At 34.0% G+C, this 20,550-nt stretch overlaps 1 protein-coding gene across 11 annotated transcripts; it reads right to left on the bottom strand.

The window, feature by feature from the left end:
* Positions 1-1,219: 1,219 nt before the first annotated feature.
* Positions 1,220-20,281, bottom strand: LOC123699336 (matrix metalloproteinase-14). 11 transcript variants are annotated; one of them, XR_006752510.1, is made up of 14 exons: positions 19,956-20,281; positions 9,934-10,087; positions 8,066-8,170; positions 7,808-7,976; positions 6,725-6,800; positions 6,049-6,126; positions 5,814-5,945; positions 5,431-5,602; positions 4,885-5,088; positions 4,435-4,691; positions 4,025-4,175; positions 2,656-2,840; positions 1,762-1,863; positions 1,540-1,576 (listed from the first exon to the last, which is right to left on the bottom strand). XR_006752510.1 is itself a non-coding variant. In XM_045646294.1 (13 exons), exons 1-12 carry the CDS (start codon positions 20,115-20,117, stop codon positions 2,274-2,276), a joined length of 1,704 nt encoding a protein of 567 aa, XP_045502250.1. In that variant the 5' UTR covers positions 20,118-20,281; the 3' UTR covers positions 1,438-1,576; positions 2,229-2,273. The 11 variants fall into 11 exon arrangements, 4 of the variants coding, with proteins under 4 accessions (XP_045502223.1, XP_045502237.1, XP_045502230.1 ...); XR_006752515.1 differs by having other exon boundaries at positions 4,091-4,175; XR_006752513.1 differs by having other exon boundaries at positions 9,934-10,063.
* Positions 20,282-20,550: the final 269 nt, after the last annotated feature.

Raw genomic sequence — 20,550 nt, 5'->3', positions numbered from 1 at the left:
TTTTAATATTATGCACTATTAATAATTAATTCAATAAAATACACCAATTTGAAAAATGGTTAATGGAGTTTATAGAAAGTTATATACAGAGCAATATTGGAAAGATTTATTCTCTTAGCCCCTTCTTTGTTGAGTGCCTTAATGGCTATTAAATCTACTTGTGACTCGAAAATTCCATTTGTTAAAAATACATTAAGAACAATATAAATATTCTATTCTATTTGTTAATTTCATAGAGCAAATTAATAGAGTTCTGTTTATCTTTTAGTACGATAATTTGGACTTAATGCTAATTTTAATATTAATAAGTTCTAGATCATATAAATATATTTTTATCAGAGAGCACGCATTCAGTACGTCACAAAATTTTGTCTCGTAAGTTGATATGTTCGTAAATCATTAAAGAAAGCGGTAATGTATCTAAAATCATAGTGAGAGAGTTAGAATAGTGTAAAGTGTAATATTAAATTGAAAAGTGTCGACGAGAATGAACCCGATGCGGGTCATATCGTCGGTTGCGACTGCCACAGTAAGCAGGCCTCCTATATATTAATATGATCTAGGATGTGTCGTAGGTGTTTCTCGAGTAGTGGTCGTGTACTAAGTCTTTTTCGCCTCGTAAATAATGGTTGACCGATTTTACAGTCACGTCGGCGTTACACACAACATTCCACTATTATTTACAAACGTAAACATCTCGAACATATGTGAGGCCGTCCTAGGTCCATGTGCTACGTGGCACATGCGATTGCCGAACACGTGGACGGCGCGAACGCTTGTGTGAGTGTAGAGTCGGCGCTACGAGCCCGGCGAGGAGGGCGCGAGCGCTGGCCTACGCCGTAGAGCGAGCGCCGGCCACCCTTCTCATGTATTAGCATCGTTTGACACTCGAAGTAAGATTAATCGATTCGTATAAATGTAGACAGATTTTGAAATTTAATATTATTTGCATTTTCCTAAGAGTTAGAACGATCGAGACAGTAGGTCGCACGACCGTGTTATGAAGAATTGTGGAGATGTTTATTAAAAAAGTGCGTTTATGAAAATGAAATAAAAACGAAAAATATTGTCGATAAACTTGTAATTACTAACTTAAGTGGAATTATAAGAGGAACAGAACATGTTAAATAAACAATTCAAAAAATGCAATCAGGTCTCTTATTTTTTAATCACATTAATCATAATTTTGCCAGTATTAAAAGGAATCGAAAGAAACACATGAGTTTTGTTTAAATGATTTAATACAAATACTTCTCTTACTTCAATATCACACTCGAGCTTACATCATCTATTTATATTAAGTATAAAAACTATGACTTCGAATTAAATTATTGTTCTCGCAACAGTATAAAAGTTCGCACTCGTCAACAGTACGGCGTTCGCTATACACAATATATCGAACACTAACAGACACACACACACGATCACAGAGAGAGACGCAGTGTTTCTTTGCGCTAGGCGCGCACTGTGGAGGTAAGCGTAAACGCCAGCGCTAAACTGAGCACCATCCAAGTAGCAGGCGACGTCATGACCGTCCCACTGTTCCTCCTGTTCCCACCCGCGTCATCGGCGCCATCTGTCCAAAACACGTAACAAATAATTTAACGGGTGAACGTGTAGCGATACGATCGGTGCATCTGTGCACAATAAGTGCAATGAACAACACAAATGAGTGATGAATGTAATGAGGCGTAAATCCCGCAAAACAAATCTGTGTTTTTCAACAGTTTTACCAAGCAAAAGAAATGAAAAGAAACCTACGATGCGAGTGAGTGATGGCGCGACGGAGGACGTTTCTAGTCCTCCTTAGGTAACGGAGCCCAAGTACATACTACAGTAAGGCTCCTGACTGAACGTTGACCACTGAAACATGAACTCGACTTTAGCAAGTCTTTAGTGTCACCGTTACCAGCTAACTACTTCACTGTACTATTTACATTACTATACTACTCGTACATTAGCATGCATAAATTGATATCTATATACATAGAGCGAGTATAGTTATCTCATTTTCCTGAATATTTTATTTTGTTATCTCAATGATTGATACTTTTGATGGGTCGAATTACGCATGCAGTCGTATATTCGACAATGTTAGTCACATACAAATCAATTCATTTCAACCGTAGGTGCACTAAGTATGAATAAAAAAACAGTCCCAACTATAAATGCAGATGATTCACACCGCACACGTGACACTTCACACGTGAATGTGAAAATAATCTTACATTACAAAGATGGCTAGGATTTTCTCTAGCAGCACCCGATGATCTTTAAATACTTAGGTCGAAGCGTAGTATTTTACTCAGGAATGAATCTAGAAAATAACCAACAGTTCCCACAACCTATTAACTATGTGGTCATACAGGACTTACTTATTAATCTAACTTAACCCTTTATGAAGAAAATGTAGTCTATTGACGTTAATTCCACAATTAAACACGTAAAACCCCACGTGCCATCTAAACTAGGTACCTACACTACTTTTGATTCAATATGAACCAGAATGAATTATGTATAAACTAGGTATGAACTATGTTATGTAGGAAGCTTGATACGAAGCGTACGAGTAAGGAAGCACATGCCAAATCGCTAACAAGCTCTAAGCGCATCCTACTTATCACTACCATGCAAATGTGATAAAATTCAACGTACACACAGCGCGTGACATGACTGCCGGTATAAAAATCACCGCTATTGTCTTATAATCTCACTGGTATTCATATCCTCTATAACTAATTGAGTCTTTGTTTATGTAATATTATGTACAATATTCAGGAGCATCCATCCGGGCTATTTCCTGAACCAGAAGAATGATCTGGGAGCGGTTGATTTTACACCTAAAAGACAAACACAAAACACACAAATTGTAACGTGTAGAGAATCCAGTCACCAACACGTTATTTAAAACACTGAAATCTGTGAATGACACTTGAAAACGAAAAGTGCACCATTTCAATTAATTACTTTGTTGTGATTGAAATTGCACTGCGTGTTAACTATACAAACATAGTATCTAAACAAGATCTATTTTAAATTTAATTAAATGTATTTTTTTTTTACTTTGAACTGTTCTTTAGAATATAGGTACTCTTGTTTTAGATACAGTTTAGCATTGCTTTACTAGTGTGCATTTAAAAAATTCCTTAATTAAAGTTTACTTTTAGGTATACGTCCAAAATTATAATATTTACGAATAAATATTTTTGAATTTATTCAAATAATTTTCAACGTATCTTAGGTATGTTCGTAGGCGCCCAGAAGCCGTGGTGTTGTGACCGGACCATCAACCATCAACCACTGCTTAAGCATAAGCCAAACAAAATGTTAAAATATATTTTATTGCCATTGCAAAACTGATTAGTATATCACTTTTAGATATTATGTTAAAGTTGTTATTTTTTGCTGTTAGTGCTTTTTGTAAAAAGAATGTTAGTTTTCATTAGTAGGTATATCAAAAGATTTTTGTTAATTGCGAAACGCATCGCAGGTTAGTATCTGAAAATGGTTATGACAAAAACAACAAATCATAAAACAATAAAACAGGCAAATCAAATACAAAAGAAAAGAAATCACATTCTACAAAAAAGGAAAACTAATCTAATACAGTATTTTAAGAAACAAAGAACATACTGAAATAACAGAAACATAACAGACACATAACAAAGCAGACTCATTCTACCACAGACAGTGGAGTTGGTAAGACGGTCCTAAACATCGGAAATAAAAAACTCTTGGTATTTGTTGGCTGTTTCTGTGTAAAATAAATCAATAATTAATTATTCATTTGCATATTAAACGTAAATATTTAAAATGTCTTATAATCACTCTTATTATTTAAATCTGCAATCATATTCCCCCCACAATTTAATCATTTTTGAAAAGATTGTAAATTGCTAGCTGCTAGCACGGTGCTTTAGCAGAGCACGTGAAATTTTCTGCCCTCTTATTTTAAAGTCAAAACAGCTTTCACTTTCAACAATAAAGTCCCTAAAACCAAGAGCCGCTGGACGCCGGAACATACCTGCGTCGAACAGAATGTCGCCAACATCATCGTCGGCTTCTGGCGAGTGCGTGAGGCGCGCGTTACCTCCGACAGTGCCGCGCGGCGCTGAGCTGCACCCTAGCCACCAGTAGGCACTCGACCTGGGGAACGCTGGCGTGTCCATGTCCACCTGGGAAAAATAAATCGATAAATAATCCTGTCAAGAAGGTTTGTGAAGCAATCATTCTAAGGAAAAGTATTTTTTTATCTTGATTGCTTTAATTTAATTGTATAGATTATACAATTCAGAATCACATTTGGTGTGTGGTATATTAATTTATTATCTAATTTAATTTTCCATTAAACATTAATAACGCGAGTAGGTAACTAAAACGGGTTAGATTCAATTACATTTCAAATGATTCGTCAATTCGATTAGCAATACTTACACTGAAACTTCTGTCATTAAACCGCCAATAAGATCCACCCTTGAAGAAGTACGTGTAACCATTCGTATACTGTAAGGCCGCATCAATGTTATCCGGGATGCCTTCCCAGTTGGACAAGGGTTTGGGGTAAGTAGACTTGACGGGGGGACGCTGAGCGGGGTCGAACCTCCAGAACTTGGAACCTTTGTAGAAGTAGATCTTGCCGTTTCCTGACCATACGAGGGCTGCGTCTATGTTGTCTGGGATGCCGGTGAAACCTGAAAATTTATTACATTAACGTTTTGAAAAGTTTTCTTAGGACATTCATTAATATTATTCAAAGCCAAATTGTGAATCAATCGAAAGGGTTGTTAAGAGAACGTTACTAGGAATAAAATTTTGGTCTGTCCTATAATAAGCAAAGAAGCTTTTAGTAAAAATTTTAGGTACTGCCTGGTATTTCAAATTTACCTTCACTAATTTCCTTAGGATAGTCGCCGTCCATCTTCTGGCCGTTATACCTCCAGTATTTTGATCCCTTGAAGAAGTAGGTTTTGCCGTTTTTGTAAGTGAAAGCTGCGTCGATGTTACCGGGGAGACCTGGCCAGGATCTGGCGATGAGACGCGGGTATCCAGCTGCTACGCCATTTTCTGTCAGCTTCCAGTAATGCTCTCCTAGAATAATAATATAAATAAATCACGTCACGTTTATAATCAGGGTCACGTTTACACTGTACAGTGTACGGGTTACCCTGTAGAGGGTTATGAAAATATAGATAAAATTAATAATCGGGTATAATATTTTAGTTCACGCATACAACGCTGACATGATTGATGGCCTTTACTAGCTCCGCAATGACAGTCAATATTTAATACGTCGGCATTCATGTAGCATTAATCGTTTTATATGTGTTTAATAAATAACGTGTTGCAATTTTATAGCATAAAACAATAATTTATAGCATTAAATGCATGTATGAAAAAATATTAAAGTTACATGGTTTGAATATACCATACCTTTGAAAACAAAAGTAGCACCATCAGCAGAGTTAAAGATTGTGTCGATTTTGGGATCAGAACACAGCGTGGGATCTTCGGAGGCAGGTTGTTGCGTGGTGACGCGTGGGATTGTGGGGTTGGGGGCTATACTGCCACCGATATCGAGTTGTGTTTTGTGTCCGTATAGTGCCTGAAAACAGAAGGGTGAAATGTTTTTCTATTGCTTCGTATACTTCAAAAAAGTATCTTTTGGTCCTTTAATACAATTCTAGGATATTACTCAAACTAATAATGGTCTTCATTGTATTTTTATCTATTACCCATTAAAAAGATATTTTCTGACAAAAACTTCGTATAAACTGTCTTATTGTGCTATCATTTAAATAAACACAAAAGCTTACCTGTATACCCTGAATGTCATCTTGATCTAGTTGGAAAGCTGGGTCGTATCCTCTATAGAAGGGCGCCATAAGAGCTGATCTGACGTCACTGTGAGACAATCCTAACGAATGACCGAATTCGTGAGCAGCTACCTAAAAACATTTATCAGTATTTGATGTATATGCTCGAAATCTTTTATTTTCCAAATTTGCAATAAAAAATAAGTAAAGAAATTAAGAATTAATATGATCCTACTTGGAAAAGATTGGTGCCACGTCTTGAATTGATGGACCACATTTCAGCGTCGTCGAAGTGGGCGTCACCTCCATAAACCTGGTTAAATAATGAAAAAACATTTAATACGTTACTTCAGAATAAAAAAACCGTCAGGGAGTAATGCTTTATCGATTATACATTATCAGCGAAAGCCGAAAGCTCGTAGCACGTTTTAATTTTAAAAAAAATATTTCCCGTACAAAGCAATTGTAGAAACAAACGGCGTTGAAACTATTTAACATTTACATCAAGGAAATGTTTAATTATTATAAAAAATTAATGTAAAATGACAGGATAATACGTATATAGTGAGTTTTACATTCAAATAAAAGTTGTTAAAATAAATTAAGATAACATCTCATTTCAAAATGTTACTCTCTATATTGTGGTAATGTGTTACATCCGTGAGCAAATATTTTTTGTATAATATTATTTGGAAAGCCGTCTTCACGCATCGTTTTATGTTTGCTTTATGCTGCCATGGAAATGAATAATATATTCGATACAAAAGAGGGGACCGTTTTGCGGTTTAAATCATAATTAAGTGGATTTTGTTGAATAACGAGGCACACAAACGGCAATACCCTTATTTTCAGGTATCATTAAACTAAGGAAATTTGGAGTAATATTGTTGTTTGAAAGCGGTATTACTTACAGGGAAATAGGCGTGGGCCAGGGTGCCTCCAGGTCCATCGAAAGGATCACCATCACCGTGCTCTCCCTTTTCAAACCTGTTCGAATTAATTTTACATTGTAAAATATTGTAATATATTCCTACTTCGATGACAATTTTAAACAGTTTCAGAGAATAATGCATAACTGTAATTAAATTTATTAACCTGCGTTTTATTACGAAACTGTCAATTAAGTAATAATTGACCATTAAAAGAGATAAAGATAAAATAATTACTAGGTCTTAAATCATTCGAATAATTGCAATCATTGAAAAATATTGTTCAATCGATTTCAGTCCCATTCTATTATTACAAGCTACAAAACAGTTGCACGGTAACAATTTACGATAGAAGTCGTAATGCAGATTTGATACTACGTGAGTTGTCATACAAATAGGCGAATGGCAGTCAATGCCAGCAATTTGTGTTCCACAACACTGATCACCATTGTGTCCAAACTGTACTCAAATATTTCGATTATATGACGGATAATACTGAATTGCTTGTATTGCGTGTTGGACAATGTCTCTGCGGTATTATCACTTTTATTTAATTTAAAATTTAATGTAATCAGGTTTTATTAGTAACCAACATGCAACAAAGCTTTCCTTATATTTTGATTTCAAAATTAATTCAATACGCTGGAATGTTGATATGAGAATGTTATCGTTGACGTTTAGTCCGCAGTTTAGTCCGCACAAAGGTTTTATCTTGAGACTATGTGTAGTAGTTACACCGTGAAATCACAGTGTGAAATGTAATATTATTGGGTCATTTACACCTGAACAATGAAATAAATAAAGCGATTAATCATTCAAGCCAAGATCGATAATCTAAGTCATAACGTTAGATTTACAATAGAGATAGTGGTCTAATTATTTTACTTTTATATATAGTATAATCATATACCTACTATTGCAAAAGTCGATTGTATACAGTACATAATATTTAGTATGGACATTCATAAAAATTACACTACTATATGGTGTGCAGCAATATCAGATGCATTCTATATGCATAAATAACTTACAATAAACATGATAGGGCACTTAAATCTCCCTTACCTGATTTCAATGTGGACCTGCCCAGATCGTTTCTGCGTGAAGGTGAGGTCGGTGTAGTCGGACCATACATTGAAGGCCTTGGCAAGCTCAGCATCCACTTCAGCGCGGTTAAGTCTCGATGGGTATTTTGAGATCTTGTATGTTAGATTCTTGACGCGCCATCTTGACCCTAGAAATGCAGTAAAATTTACATTAATAAGGTTCAAAAATACAACATAGCTACAATGCAATACAATATGAATTTAAAAGATAACTCACCCTGGAGCGCGTAACGTTTGGCACGACTTTCACCAAAACCAACTTTGTCGCGAACACCACACCGCGGCAATGACATAACACTAATCGTCTCTTCGTCTAATTCACCTACAGAAGAAATAAAAAGCTTGAACAAAAATTCACGATAAAATTCAACAATAAAAAATATTAATTAATAGTCAATATATTCACCGATAATGAGGAAAATGAGAGACAAAAGAATTAATTACGAATTGTTGCGAGGTAGTTCTAAGAATAATACAAATAAAGTATGTACATTGTATTTAGCCCTTTGTCGAATAAAAGTACGTGTGTTTTATTGAGATTTTAAAATTTTAACACCTGATTGTGATGACCAGGAAGCAATTACACAATCATACATAAAAAAACGCAAACGGAAATCAACTGATATAAACACCTTTACACACGTACAAACGTAATAGACAATTATAAATACGACTTTTTGTTATATATTTTTATGTCATTACACAAAACAAAGTTCAACATGAACATGAGTTCCCTTTTTAATGAAAACCCAGTGTTTCTTTAAACTTGTAGTAAGGTCTCTCTTTAAGATTTTTTTACCAAGTTTTATACTTACCTTAATAAGTGCTAATTATGTATTATAGAGTCGTTACATAATCCTACATATTATGAACACGTGAGCAAAACTACATCATTAATAAAATGATATATAATTTATCAATGTACGTATTATTTACAATTAATTAATATTTCTGCTTGGCTATAATGTGCTAAATTTATTACCTCTATGTTGTTACGTCGCAACCAATTGAATTACAATTAAAACCTAATAAGTTCTTCAAAAGCTCTGAAATAATGTTACAATTGTTTTTCTTCACACATAACGATAATAATATAAGCATGATCTTAACTTTGTATATATTTATTCAGATAACAATGAACTTCATACAATAGCAAGCTAGCTACTTCGGTGTCAAGACACGTACAGGTGAAATTAAAGTTCTAACCACGTAATGGTATGGTATTTCAGTGGTCTCCTGCCAACCATGATTTCATTGACGGTAATTGCATTGTCAATGTCAATTGCATCTGCTACTCATGTCATGACTCGTGATATTGGATAAATTGCTATTTTTATATACATGGGTGATGGGACTTTACCTATTTTTTATTTAGCGTGGAAGTATCGTAACTAGTATTGTCTTAGGTAGAGATTCAAAATTGTGAACATATACGGGAAGAAATGACGGCGCTATGTTTTGTTAAATATTTGGTTAAGAGTATTGCTCATACTCTATTGAATAGAATAGTGATCAGCAGTATGTACTAGTTACAGTAAAACTTATTTACAGAAATTGTACATAAAAATAAAGATAAAAATTCATGTACATTTGATACTAAAGTATTTATGTATAAAATAAGTATGATTCATTACACCCAGCGTCCAGCAAGGTCACTGAGAAACGGTTATGGGTTACTATTACACTAATTACGTCAAACCAGCAATTCGACGAACGTTCATTGTATGGTCAGTGGTCACGCATACAGATGCGCTAGTTACCATACAGCTGTTCCCCACTGAAGTTTACATTATTGAAATTTAAATTATCTGAATTAATTGACTGTCGTGGAGCAGGATATTTATTTGTATTCATTTAATATTAATCATCTATGGGTAACCTGTTTGGGTGTCATTATTGTTTATGTTTATTTATTTATCTACGACACAATTGAGACGTTGCAATAAATTATTTGGACACGCTTGTACCTACTTACATACCTATATATATATACATTAAAAGTTTCCATTTATCCCGAAAAGATACACTTCTTTTATATTATTCCTTTTCATAGAAATATTTACTCGATAAATATAAGACTTTTACCTGTTGTATTTAATCCAGCAAAGCTCTGGAATTCAGCAATCGCCTTCCGCCATGAGCCTTCATCCATGATATGTCCGCTAGAGGGGTTCCGTACTGAAGGGCTCAGGTACCCGTATTGAGCTAAATACATCTGGAAGTGCGAATCATAATTAGACTGCCGTATCCATAGCGGATATGGACCTTTGTTAATGACATGAGCATGCTTATGGTAAGAAAATTAGTAGGCAGAAGACGATACAGCCAGAAAAGAACATAATAATGAAAGATCTTGATATCATGGGTTAGTTGATAGTTGTTTGTGCTATAGAGTTACATTTTATGTAAAGGATTACTACGTTTTGTGCAATAAAATGGAAAAATAACGTTCAGAGAAAATTGTAATTTAATATTCATATTTACATGTTTCCACTATAGTAGTAATTTATTATTTCCTTTTATGACGGTAACGTCCATGCCAACAAACAAATTACCATGATGAATAAGTGTTGCCAGTGGAGAAAAACATATCATCAAATGAGTAATGCTTCCTATTGTAGGTATATCGCTTTAAACGTACCATAATTATGGTAAAACTAGCTTGGTTTTGAAGAAATGATTAAAAGTTTAACTTTTAGTGTTATAAGTATATAATATATACGAGTATTTCTAGCCTCTAGGTTGGTTATTTTTGTTTGCCATATCTTCCAGTTAATAATTATCAATTTCATACATGTTATCTGGTGTTCATAAGTAGGTGCATACACCATGACATCACAAAGTAGGTACTTTCTCAGTTTTTATCTGGTAAATCGTGCGCGTACGCAAGGTTATCCCTCATTGTTTATTATCTACTCATTTGATAAGAAAGTAAACAGTGAAAATTGCTAAATATAAGACCACAAAAGCGATAATTCCGGTGCTATGCCAAAAATTGACTTCTTTATCAGCTTTATTAAAGATCCACGGAATTTGGAAACGTTAGCTTAGATTTCGAACGGAACTTTTAGAGCTTTAAATTGGTTTAAGATTGTGTTTGTGATTGGTTTAAGGATGTTTAAGGGTATAGTCACGAGAAACAATCATATCGATTCCCGAAAAACTGGGTTTCAACTTATTTACACACGGCAGCTCATGAGCATCCCTTATTGCAGTATGTTTGAGTTTGTATAAATACGATGTGAACGACACGGTTGTTCTCTGATCTTATGTTCACTGTTCAGCAACCGCAAGCATGCAGCGTCGGTTTACACTACAGCAACCTTGGCAGTCGGCGCGTGCGGCGCATCGCAATGTGTACCGCGCATCTCTGACTGGCACCGCACGTCTTTGTTCATCTTAGCTGAGGGAATACTATTAACAATGTCTGCAGTCAATACCCCCGCACACTTATTGTTTTTCCTTAACAACAATCGTTGCATACTACGTGCTGAGGCGGCAAATGAGCGCAACAAATGTTCATTTGCGATCGTTTTTTAACAGGAAAATGTATGCTATTGAATAGTGCGTGCATTGAAAAAGCACGGAACGGTAGAGCTTTCGCTTTTACAAAATTCTTTGGTACTACGAAACATACAATATGTTTTTAACGACGATGCAGTACCATAAGGTCTGATGGTTAATATACCTACTGGTTCACTTTATATGTTTTTATATCCCGAGAATATAGCATATAATGGGTAATTGAAATGATTGCTACAGTCATATTATCCCATTGCATCCCATACTTCTAATTTTCTAATAAATATCATTGACTACAAAGTCTATGTGTCTTCTAAAAGGACGTAATTTAAATCGATTCAAAAATCTCCAGGAAACATACAAGAAGACTCAATGTGCATGAGCGTTTGTTTATTCAATTATAATTAGCCGTGTTTTATTTGCAAATCAAATAACGACAAGAGTGCAAGTCGAAAACAAAGTTATCTCCGTTTAATTCTTAGTAAACAGTTAGTGATTGTTTTGGTATGGCTCGATTTCGTCTTCGTTCAGGTACTTGCCCTGTGTGACGATCGTTGACTTCATAATATAGTTGGAGTATTGTCAGGTTCTGATTTGATGCAACATACGAATGCACCGCTGAATTAATTTTTCGACTCTTCACCTTTATGCTTACGGTATTCGGTTACATCAAAATTAAAAGATACGTTACAAGGTGTAAAAAATCGATGATATTAGCAACTAACTTTTTATTTAGGAGAGTATAGATTCTTATCCAACTCTGAAAATTTAGTTTAATTAAATATTTAATAAAAGTAGCGTCATGGACTGTTGTAAAGATAACTGAATCAGATTCGCTCATTTCTAAAAAGTGCATTAACCTCAAGATTGATGCCTATCAAACCCAAATCAAACCGATCAAATTCCGCTGACAGCGTTAACATTATTCCGCTTATCCTTTCAACCGTTAAGTCGAAAACGAAGTGCGAATTGATTCTTGTTCAATGTCGATTTCATGTCACGTAGGCGGTATTCAAAATAACTATAACAGTAAATCCTATTATCGCAGTGTGAGGATAATGTAAAAGTATTTGTCGACGGGTTAATAAATTTGTACAAGCGTATCGGGGTCAGTGTGCCTCGGTAACGGTCGGAGTCTGGGGCCGGTAACATGTATGTTTATGTGATTCGGAAACACGCTGCTTCGATTGTCACTGTTAAGGTCACTTTCGAACGGAAAATGTGTCGAGTTAAATGCAAAGATGATGTCTAGTCGACAGACACTTTGTTGGTGATATCGGATGTGTAATAGTTGTGGTACCTGTGATAATAGAGTGAAGTTCATAGATCAACACGTCGTTCGTTTTATATTTCTTGTTTTCTTTACTCTACATTTTAATTCCTAACCGACCTATTTACTCGTTATTATTACACACATTAAAATGTAAATTGAAATGAATGTAATTTTTTTTTAAGTAAAGTCCTCACTATGTTGCTTTTGTATAAAACAGAAAGTCCTTAACGAAAAAATAAAAATAAACCCTTCGAAGCAGTACAGAATGGAGAAATTAAAATTTGATTGTGCCTTGATCTTTAAACTTTTACTTGTAACTTGACAATGGCATTTAGTAAAACTTAAAAGCACAGGCAAAAGTCAATAAAAAAGGAAAAAGATAATACGTAGGAGGCGTAGGAGATGTCACATTTAATTAAACTGTAGTTCGATATAAAAAGGTGAAAAACCTACCGGAAAAATGACTTCCGGCCAGTCCTTTTGTTTACTCTATGCGTAAGTTGCTTAATCACTGTCCACCTTAATCATACCTTTCCACCTAGTTATATACTAACAACTCAGTCATTGTTTGTTTTCAAGGGCACTCGAAGCTATAATTATTATTTATTGCAATGTACTATTTGAAAATATTGAGTACAAACGTCTTCTATTTTTATTGCATTGTCTTTGTATTATACATTGAAACTTGTAAGTTTTGTAAAACATGGTAAGTAGAGAAATACTCATTATGCTCTTAAGGTCTAATCTCTACTTATGCTACACAAAGGTAGAGATGTTTTGTAAGTTTCTGGTGAAAATCATTGAAAGATTCATAACTAGCTGTGCCCCGCGGTTTTACCCGCACTGCTACGCTCCTGTTGGTCTTAGCGTGATGATATAATATTATAGACTATAACCTTTCTCTATAAATCGGCTATCTAACTCCGAAATAATTTTTTAAAACAGACCAATAGTTCCTGAGATTAGCGCGTTCAAACAAACAAACAAACTCTTCAGCTTCCTAATATTAGTACCTATAGATTAAGTAGTTATAACAAATGAGTATTGTTACACCACATTGCATGCATTTCTATGATATACATTGTTTAGCTCTAAACATTAGCATGCGGGTCTATAATGACGAAGAATATTCATGAAACCATGTGTTTATTTTATAAAAAAAAACTCTAGAGCAAAAAATAAATATCAATAAGTATTCTAAAATATTATTAAAATTAAAATTTAGTTTTTGGTTTTGGTTATGAGATATGTTTATGATGCTAAACAACTTTTAATTTCAGCTTCACTAACTATTTAACTATTACATTATTTATTTTTTTCATTTTTAGTCCATTAAGCAGCAGGTTAATTTTTGACTATTGTACGTGACGTATTGATAAAACAATATCGTATAGTGTTGACATTCTTTCATTATCAGGCTGATAATAACAAGGTTAGTGGGAACCCTTATTGGGTGTTGATACAAATTTCTATATGATGAGTCGCTATTTGTTCCAGGAAGCATCGTAAGGATGGCTCTGATAGCTTAATAGAGCTGTCTTTATTACACGTGTATGTTATTAATTCTTCCCAATTATATTAATAAGTAAATAGTGCGCAATTGAATTGAAACTGTATAATTAATTTCAATCTAATCGGTCCAAAGATGACTTTCATTTCTGTATGAGGTAAAAATATTAAACGTAAACACAACTCCTACGCGATATTATTTAACATCTGTTATTTCAACAAAGTTTTTGAAATAATGATTAAAACAGTCTGACCCAGTCTCCGTCGTATAATATATTGTTTTTGGTTACATAAAGTGCATATACCTACAAAAAACCATAATAGTAATTTTCTTTATCTAGTGAGGTAATAGTAATTTATAATCAAACAAATTTTAATTTGGCCTAATTGTTAATAAAGCCACATGTTAAAAAAGATGCAATCCAAAAATACAAATATTGTGTTGAGTTTGTACACAATACCTATATACACATAATTTTTACGGCCTTTGTTGTAGACAGTTAATAACGAATGCTACTAGTGCAACGTACTATGGCATAAACGTACATAAATTATACATAATAACGCGAAAATGTTATTGTACGACTCGTGTAGGGGATAAATACACGTGCTCTTTGGGTCTAATGATATTTCGATACGCAAAAACCTACTCGTGGTCTCCATAATGTATCTATAGAGCGTAATTGGTTCACACATCTGATACAATTATAAATAATTTACGATTATATTATTCTTATTATGAAACTGCGCAAAATATTCTGGCCATTAAAAGGCATATAAGTACATATATGTAAAAATTCCAATAGCGAGAAATGTTTATGAATAAATTCATTTTTAATTGCACCGAGCAAATTGCGTAATTATGGGAAACATATACAGATATTGTGAATTGCGGATTACAAAGATTATCTATTATGATTAACAATAACAATTCTGATTGAGCTGATGAGAGAAAAACGTTATTAACTATGTAATAAACAATTATTTATGCTAAAGTTTAAATCATTTGTCTGTTGTTATTTCTTCTAAAAGCATCTGTTCTTTTGATTCTGCTTATTTTATTTTTAAATATTCTCGATGTGATAATATATTCTCTAATAATTAATTACCGAAAACATTGTAAGTATTATTGTACGTGAATGGCTTTTGGAATGTAGGTGCAATCTAATATATAAAAATCAATGCCACTTTTCGTTGTAATTCCATAACTCGAGAACGGCTGAACCGATTTCGATAATTCTTTTTTTATTATATTCCTTGAAGTACGAGGATGGTTCTTATGTAGAGAAAACGTTAATATGTACCACGGGCGAAGCCGGGGCGGACCGCTAGTATGTTATAAACAATAATAACACCAATGTAAAGAATAAAAATATTGAGTGTAATTTATTTAACGTCGTAAGTTTCAAGTCGGTATTTTATCCCTAGTCAAGAAAATTTTATATCAACACAAAATTATCCATAACGTTATCTAAAAGCTCCGTGGCTCTATGTTACAGTCAACTTTATGAAAGAGAAAATGTATTTTAAGAACATCGCATTAAAGAAAATTATTATATTTTAATACACACAATATAAAAGTAGTAGGTACAAAAACGATATAAAACTTAGAAATTAATAATAATTGCTCTACATATTACTCACTACAATAAATTGCAACTTTAATAACTGATAATTGTAAGTGATTGACAAAACGTTAAAATAGAACATATTGCGTGTAAACCTTCATTCTATTTTTTCCCCCATTTGTGCCCTTTGTCTGCCGTCCTCACGTTTATCACGTGTTCAAATAGCTAAGATATAATCAATTCTGGTCCGTAGATTGCCGCCAATCATTTGCTGTTTACACGTGGAAATGGGATTTTTATGTTAATTTCAACAAAGTGAATATGCCTTTTTGCCTATGCACAATTCGTGGATCTATTCATTTTTGAGCGTGGTGATGAATTTAAAATACAGGTATGACTTTGCTGTTTATTCCTAAGTCGCATACTTTATTTTTACGTTCGTTTGTTTTATTGACTCTATATTTAAACAAATCGTGTAACTGTATCTTTTTCATCAATTATATCGCAAAGTAGAGTGTATTTCATCATACAATTGCATTGAATTGCAAAATGTAATCGTGTAAAATAATTTCATTTAATTTTTTAAGCTTATTCAAATCGAACAAGAGATTTATTAAGTTTAGGTTTAAGAACTTACATTCCCACACACTGCTTATAAATTATCTTTTGTGCACCACCTACTCTGTTTCTTTGCAGCTTTCCTTTGCGCTGTGGTTATAAACGCTTTCTGTGCTTGTTTATTTTGCTATATGTTTTATGTTATCGTTTTTTTGTATACACATATTTTTATATTAATTAAATCGATAGGAATATCTAAAGCGTACATATGACGGAAGATGCTAACAATGAGAAGTGATCAGGACAAGAGCGGCCGTGGAGCGCGTGCTGAAGGTCGGCGGCGCTTCCTGCGCGCGTGACGAGAATCACCACTCGCTACCATCGCCACACTTCATAACATCCCAAACCGCAGCAATCATATTACTCACGGAGCCGTCTGTTTGCCGTCTGCTTCGTCAAATAAAGGTTTTTTACTTTATGAATAAGGCAAAAGTTCAATGATCGATTCCCTTCAACCAAATACGTTTAAAAATTTCCTCAATCGTCCACGTTTCAATACTACGTATTGCTAGTACAGCAGGAAAAACTAAATTCTGAAAAATCTCTGTTTTTAATTTTCTCAGAAACAAAAGCATTGTCACAATCAAACATTAACCGTTCTCATGACGTTATCTAAATATTCTTCGCGATTCTCAAAAATAATTCGCTTCCCAGGAGCACAGATCGTGACTAGAGTTGCAGACTTGTTTGCAAATGTATAATGTTGTTTTTAGATCCGTTTATCTTCTGCCATGACAGGGTTTAGTATGATTTTAAGATACGATTAGGTTTCCCTAAAAGCATATCAAAGGGGCGGTGGATGATATATCCAGTTTGGTATGCGAACGGTGTAATGTTCATCATAGAGGTAAAAAATAGAAGACAATGGTCTCGGACTTACAAATTCTCCACATAAACAAAAGTTACACATGCTATTTATGCCAAATGCTTTTAAAGTTCATTGTTCTAACCCGCGTAGGAAATTTTACGAGAGATGTCCGCTCGGTGGCACATGCGTCGAATTTTTATATCACATTAATCGAACTCATGTACCAAACATTAGAAACAAAGAACGGCACAGGTTCTTGGCACTTTCTGCTGGGGCATTGTTCTCTGTAGGCATTTAGTGGTAGAATGACCCCCTATATAAGGGTGCTTATTCATAACAGTACCTATTGAATTGCAGGAAATAGCACGGTAGTTGTGGACAGAGGTAGATGACACTGCAGTCACGTGACCGTAGGACAATGACCTATAAATTTTGAATCCTATACTATCCCTTTGGTTTGAGCTAAACCCTGGTTGCGGGAATGCTTTCGTGACTTACACCGATGTGAGGCTCACGACACTTGTGGGCGTTGACGCGTATCCTAGTAACGATTTTGCATTTCAATACTTTTTTATTCAAAGATAAACTTTTTCAGGTTGGGTTAGATTTCATTGAACTTTTACTATAGCAGTTCTTTCTAGTTTTAATCTTACTTTTGGCCTATTCCTTGGACACCTACCAAAATCAACAATTTAATAAAAAAACAATCATTTAAATCCATACGCAACATATTAACATCAAAATCTTATATTTTAAGCAAATTCCTTGAAGCTTTTTGCTTGTACCTAAATTGTTAACAAAGAAAGATGATTAATTGCGATATTTGCGTTTCGTGGATCGTGTAACTTTAATTTGTATTTAATAATTTATTGTAGACTGTCACAATAAGTTTTCTATGAAAAGTCAGATTATAATCAATTTAACAGCAATAGCAGGGCCATGAAACCTTGAGTGCTGATTTACACAGGGTCAGTAACTGACAAATTCGAGGCAAATCAGTGCTGACCCGAAAAAAAACCCTGTGTAAACAGATTTGAAGTCAGTACAGAGGCTTGAAGTCTATGTAAACAGAAAGCCGAAATTCGGCGCCGCGACTGACTTGTCTACTGACCCTGTGTAAATCAGCACTGACATCTTTTAGGTATCAAATTTAGAAAATTGTGTAAATTAAACATTGGCTATGTGACCTGCCGTATATATTATATAGTAATTCAATTGTAACTGTTAATAAATTATTTTAAAGTAAAAACATTTCGAAATACTTATGTCAAGCGCCTCAACGATATTATTTTAAAACAAAGAATGTCGGTCAGCATGGCTTTTAAATGTGGGCGAGTGAAAGTTTTATCCATAAATTACTACATATTTAAATAAAATTGATCTTGAATATTCTATTCTTTCGTTTTATCTTCATCAGTTTAATAAAGAAGATATTATTTTACATAGTAATTACGCACAGGTTATTAAACCTTCTTCAGCTTTTAATTCAAGTTTTCAATCAATTCATATCTAACGATTTTGATCATTTAAGCAGTTTAACAGTTAAAAACCCTCGGGTTAAGAGTTTTCTTCAATAATATGGGACCATATGAAACACAATACAAGATAGGTATGTCGGTGCACTATGACCTAGAACTTGGCGGCAGGCGAGCTGCGGGCTGCGGCCGGTGAGACTGGTTTCATGACTCACAATGCGTTCGACTGTTTCTAAGAAACATAATATACTTATAACTTTATTACCGTTTCCTCCTCAAGCCTGAACGTCCTACTCCCTGACTCACGGTACGGTGACCGCTCATATCATTTTTATGTAATCTTTCCTTCCACTGATATGTTTTTATAGTTCTCGAGAGCGATATGGTGTTATTGTTTTAAATGGTAGCACGTAAACACTCATGATACAGTTATTCTTGCAATGCGATGAAGATAAGTATATTATGATAAAATATTTTAACCCTCTAGAAGTACATACCTTTACGCGTCTATGATCTTATAACTTGTGAAAAGCAGTAAGGAATATTCAATTTGATGTGTTTTTATAGGTTTAATTAATAACTCGGAGCAATGAGCAGTACTCTGGTGGAACACAACAAAAAAGTTCTATACTAATAATTAAAAATATAATTTACTGATTCATTCACAAACAACGTATCATTAATGAATACTAAACAAATGACACAATGTCGTTAAGTTGAATTACCAATAAAGTGGTAGGTATCAATAAGAGCATAATTGTTCATTGGTGATTCACATATTACGATGCTAAAGTAAATGTAAGGAATCAAGTTTGAATCAACGTGAAATGAGTGCTTTTGTATCCGGGTGGTTTATTATGAATGAATACTACGACCGTGAGTGAGTTTACTACAGATTGAGTTTTTAATTCAAGGCGCCGATGATGAATTCTTTGAAACCGTGAGTCACCTGTCGACCTAATGCGAGATCATTTCCGATTTACAAGATTAATTATATGTATCGGTATTTATTTAACGGAACTTACTATTAGCTATTAGTCATTCGTATTAAATAGCTTCAATATTTATGTATATAAAAATATCCAAAAATAACATTTAATTTATTTTGGTATATGCGTATGTAGGATTTACCCATGATTATTATGTTATTCCTCCTGATAGCGGTATATCATAAATTCCGGTTAGGAAGCATTAATTAATTATTTTTATTTAATAATATAAAGATAATTTTATTATGCTGTATAGCTTCTATGTAAGAGCATGCGAATTTATTAATAACATGCTGAGAGAACGTAATTGTATGAGTCATTGATGATAAAAGTGACAAAACTCACCATGGCTTTATCTGTTCCTCCGAAGGCTGGTGCTGCACTACTCCTCGTGAGGAAGATCAGGGCTGCCACCGTCGTCCATAATATCCTTAAACTACTTCTCAAACTAATCGACGCCATGTTTTTTGATACTATTATTTCTCTTGTACTACTTAATATACTCATTTGTTACTTAAAATATTATATTCTCTTTCGTCTACAAATCAAGATAACACATAATTTGTTTTATCAAAAATATATCTTAACCTGCACGGTTACAAATATTTTTCGTTAGTTTCGAACTTAATTCTTAATCTTCTGATATGTTTAATGCCACGAAGATTTGATATCTGTAACAAATAATAATTATACTTAAGATGTCGGTTTTGTCATACAAACAGTTTAACAACGACATAAAATCTTGACACGTCAATCGTCATATCTGCATGACTCATAGTATATATTACTTAAATATGTAAACAATATAATATACGAGTGACCCCTCACATTGCATCTGTATGAACGCAAATAGACACAGAATGAATATGTGAGCATACATTTTCATTATCTCAAGATTCTATTAAAAAGAATGCGTTAGCAAAGTTGACCCAGATTTACA

The sequence above is a fragment of the Colias croceus genome, chromosome 2 (genome assembly GCF_905220415.1).
Source record: "Colias croceus chromosome 2, ilColCroc2.1".
Classification (NCBI taxonomy): domain Eukaryota; kingdom Metazoa; phylum Arthropoda; class Insecta; order Lepidoptera; family Pieridae; genus Colias; species Colias croceus.
Note: the sequence above shows the minus strand (reverse complement) of the source record. Positions and strands in the feature narration are given on the sequence as shown.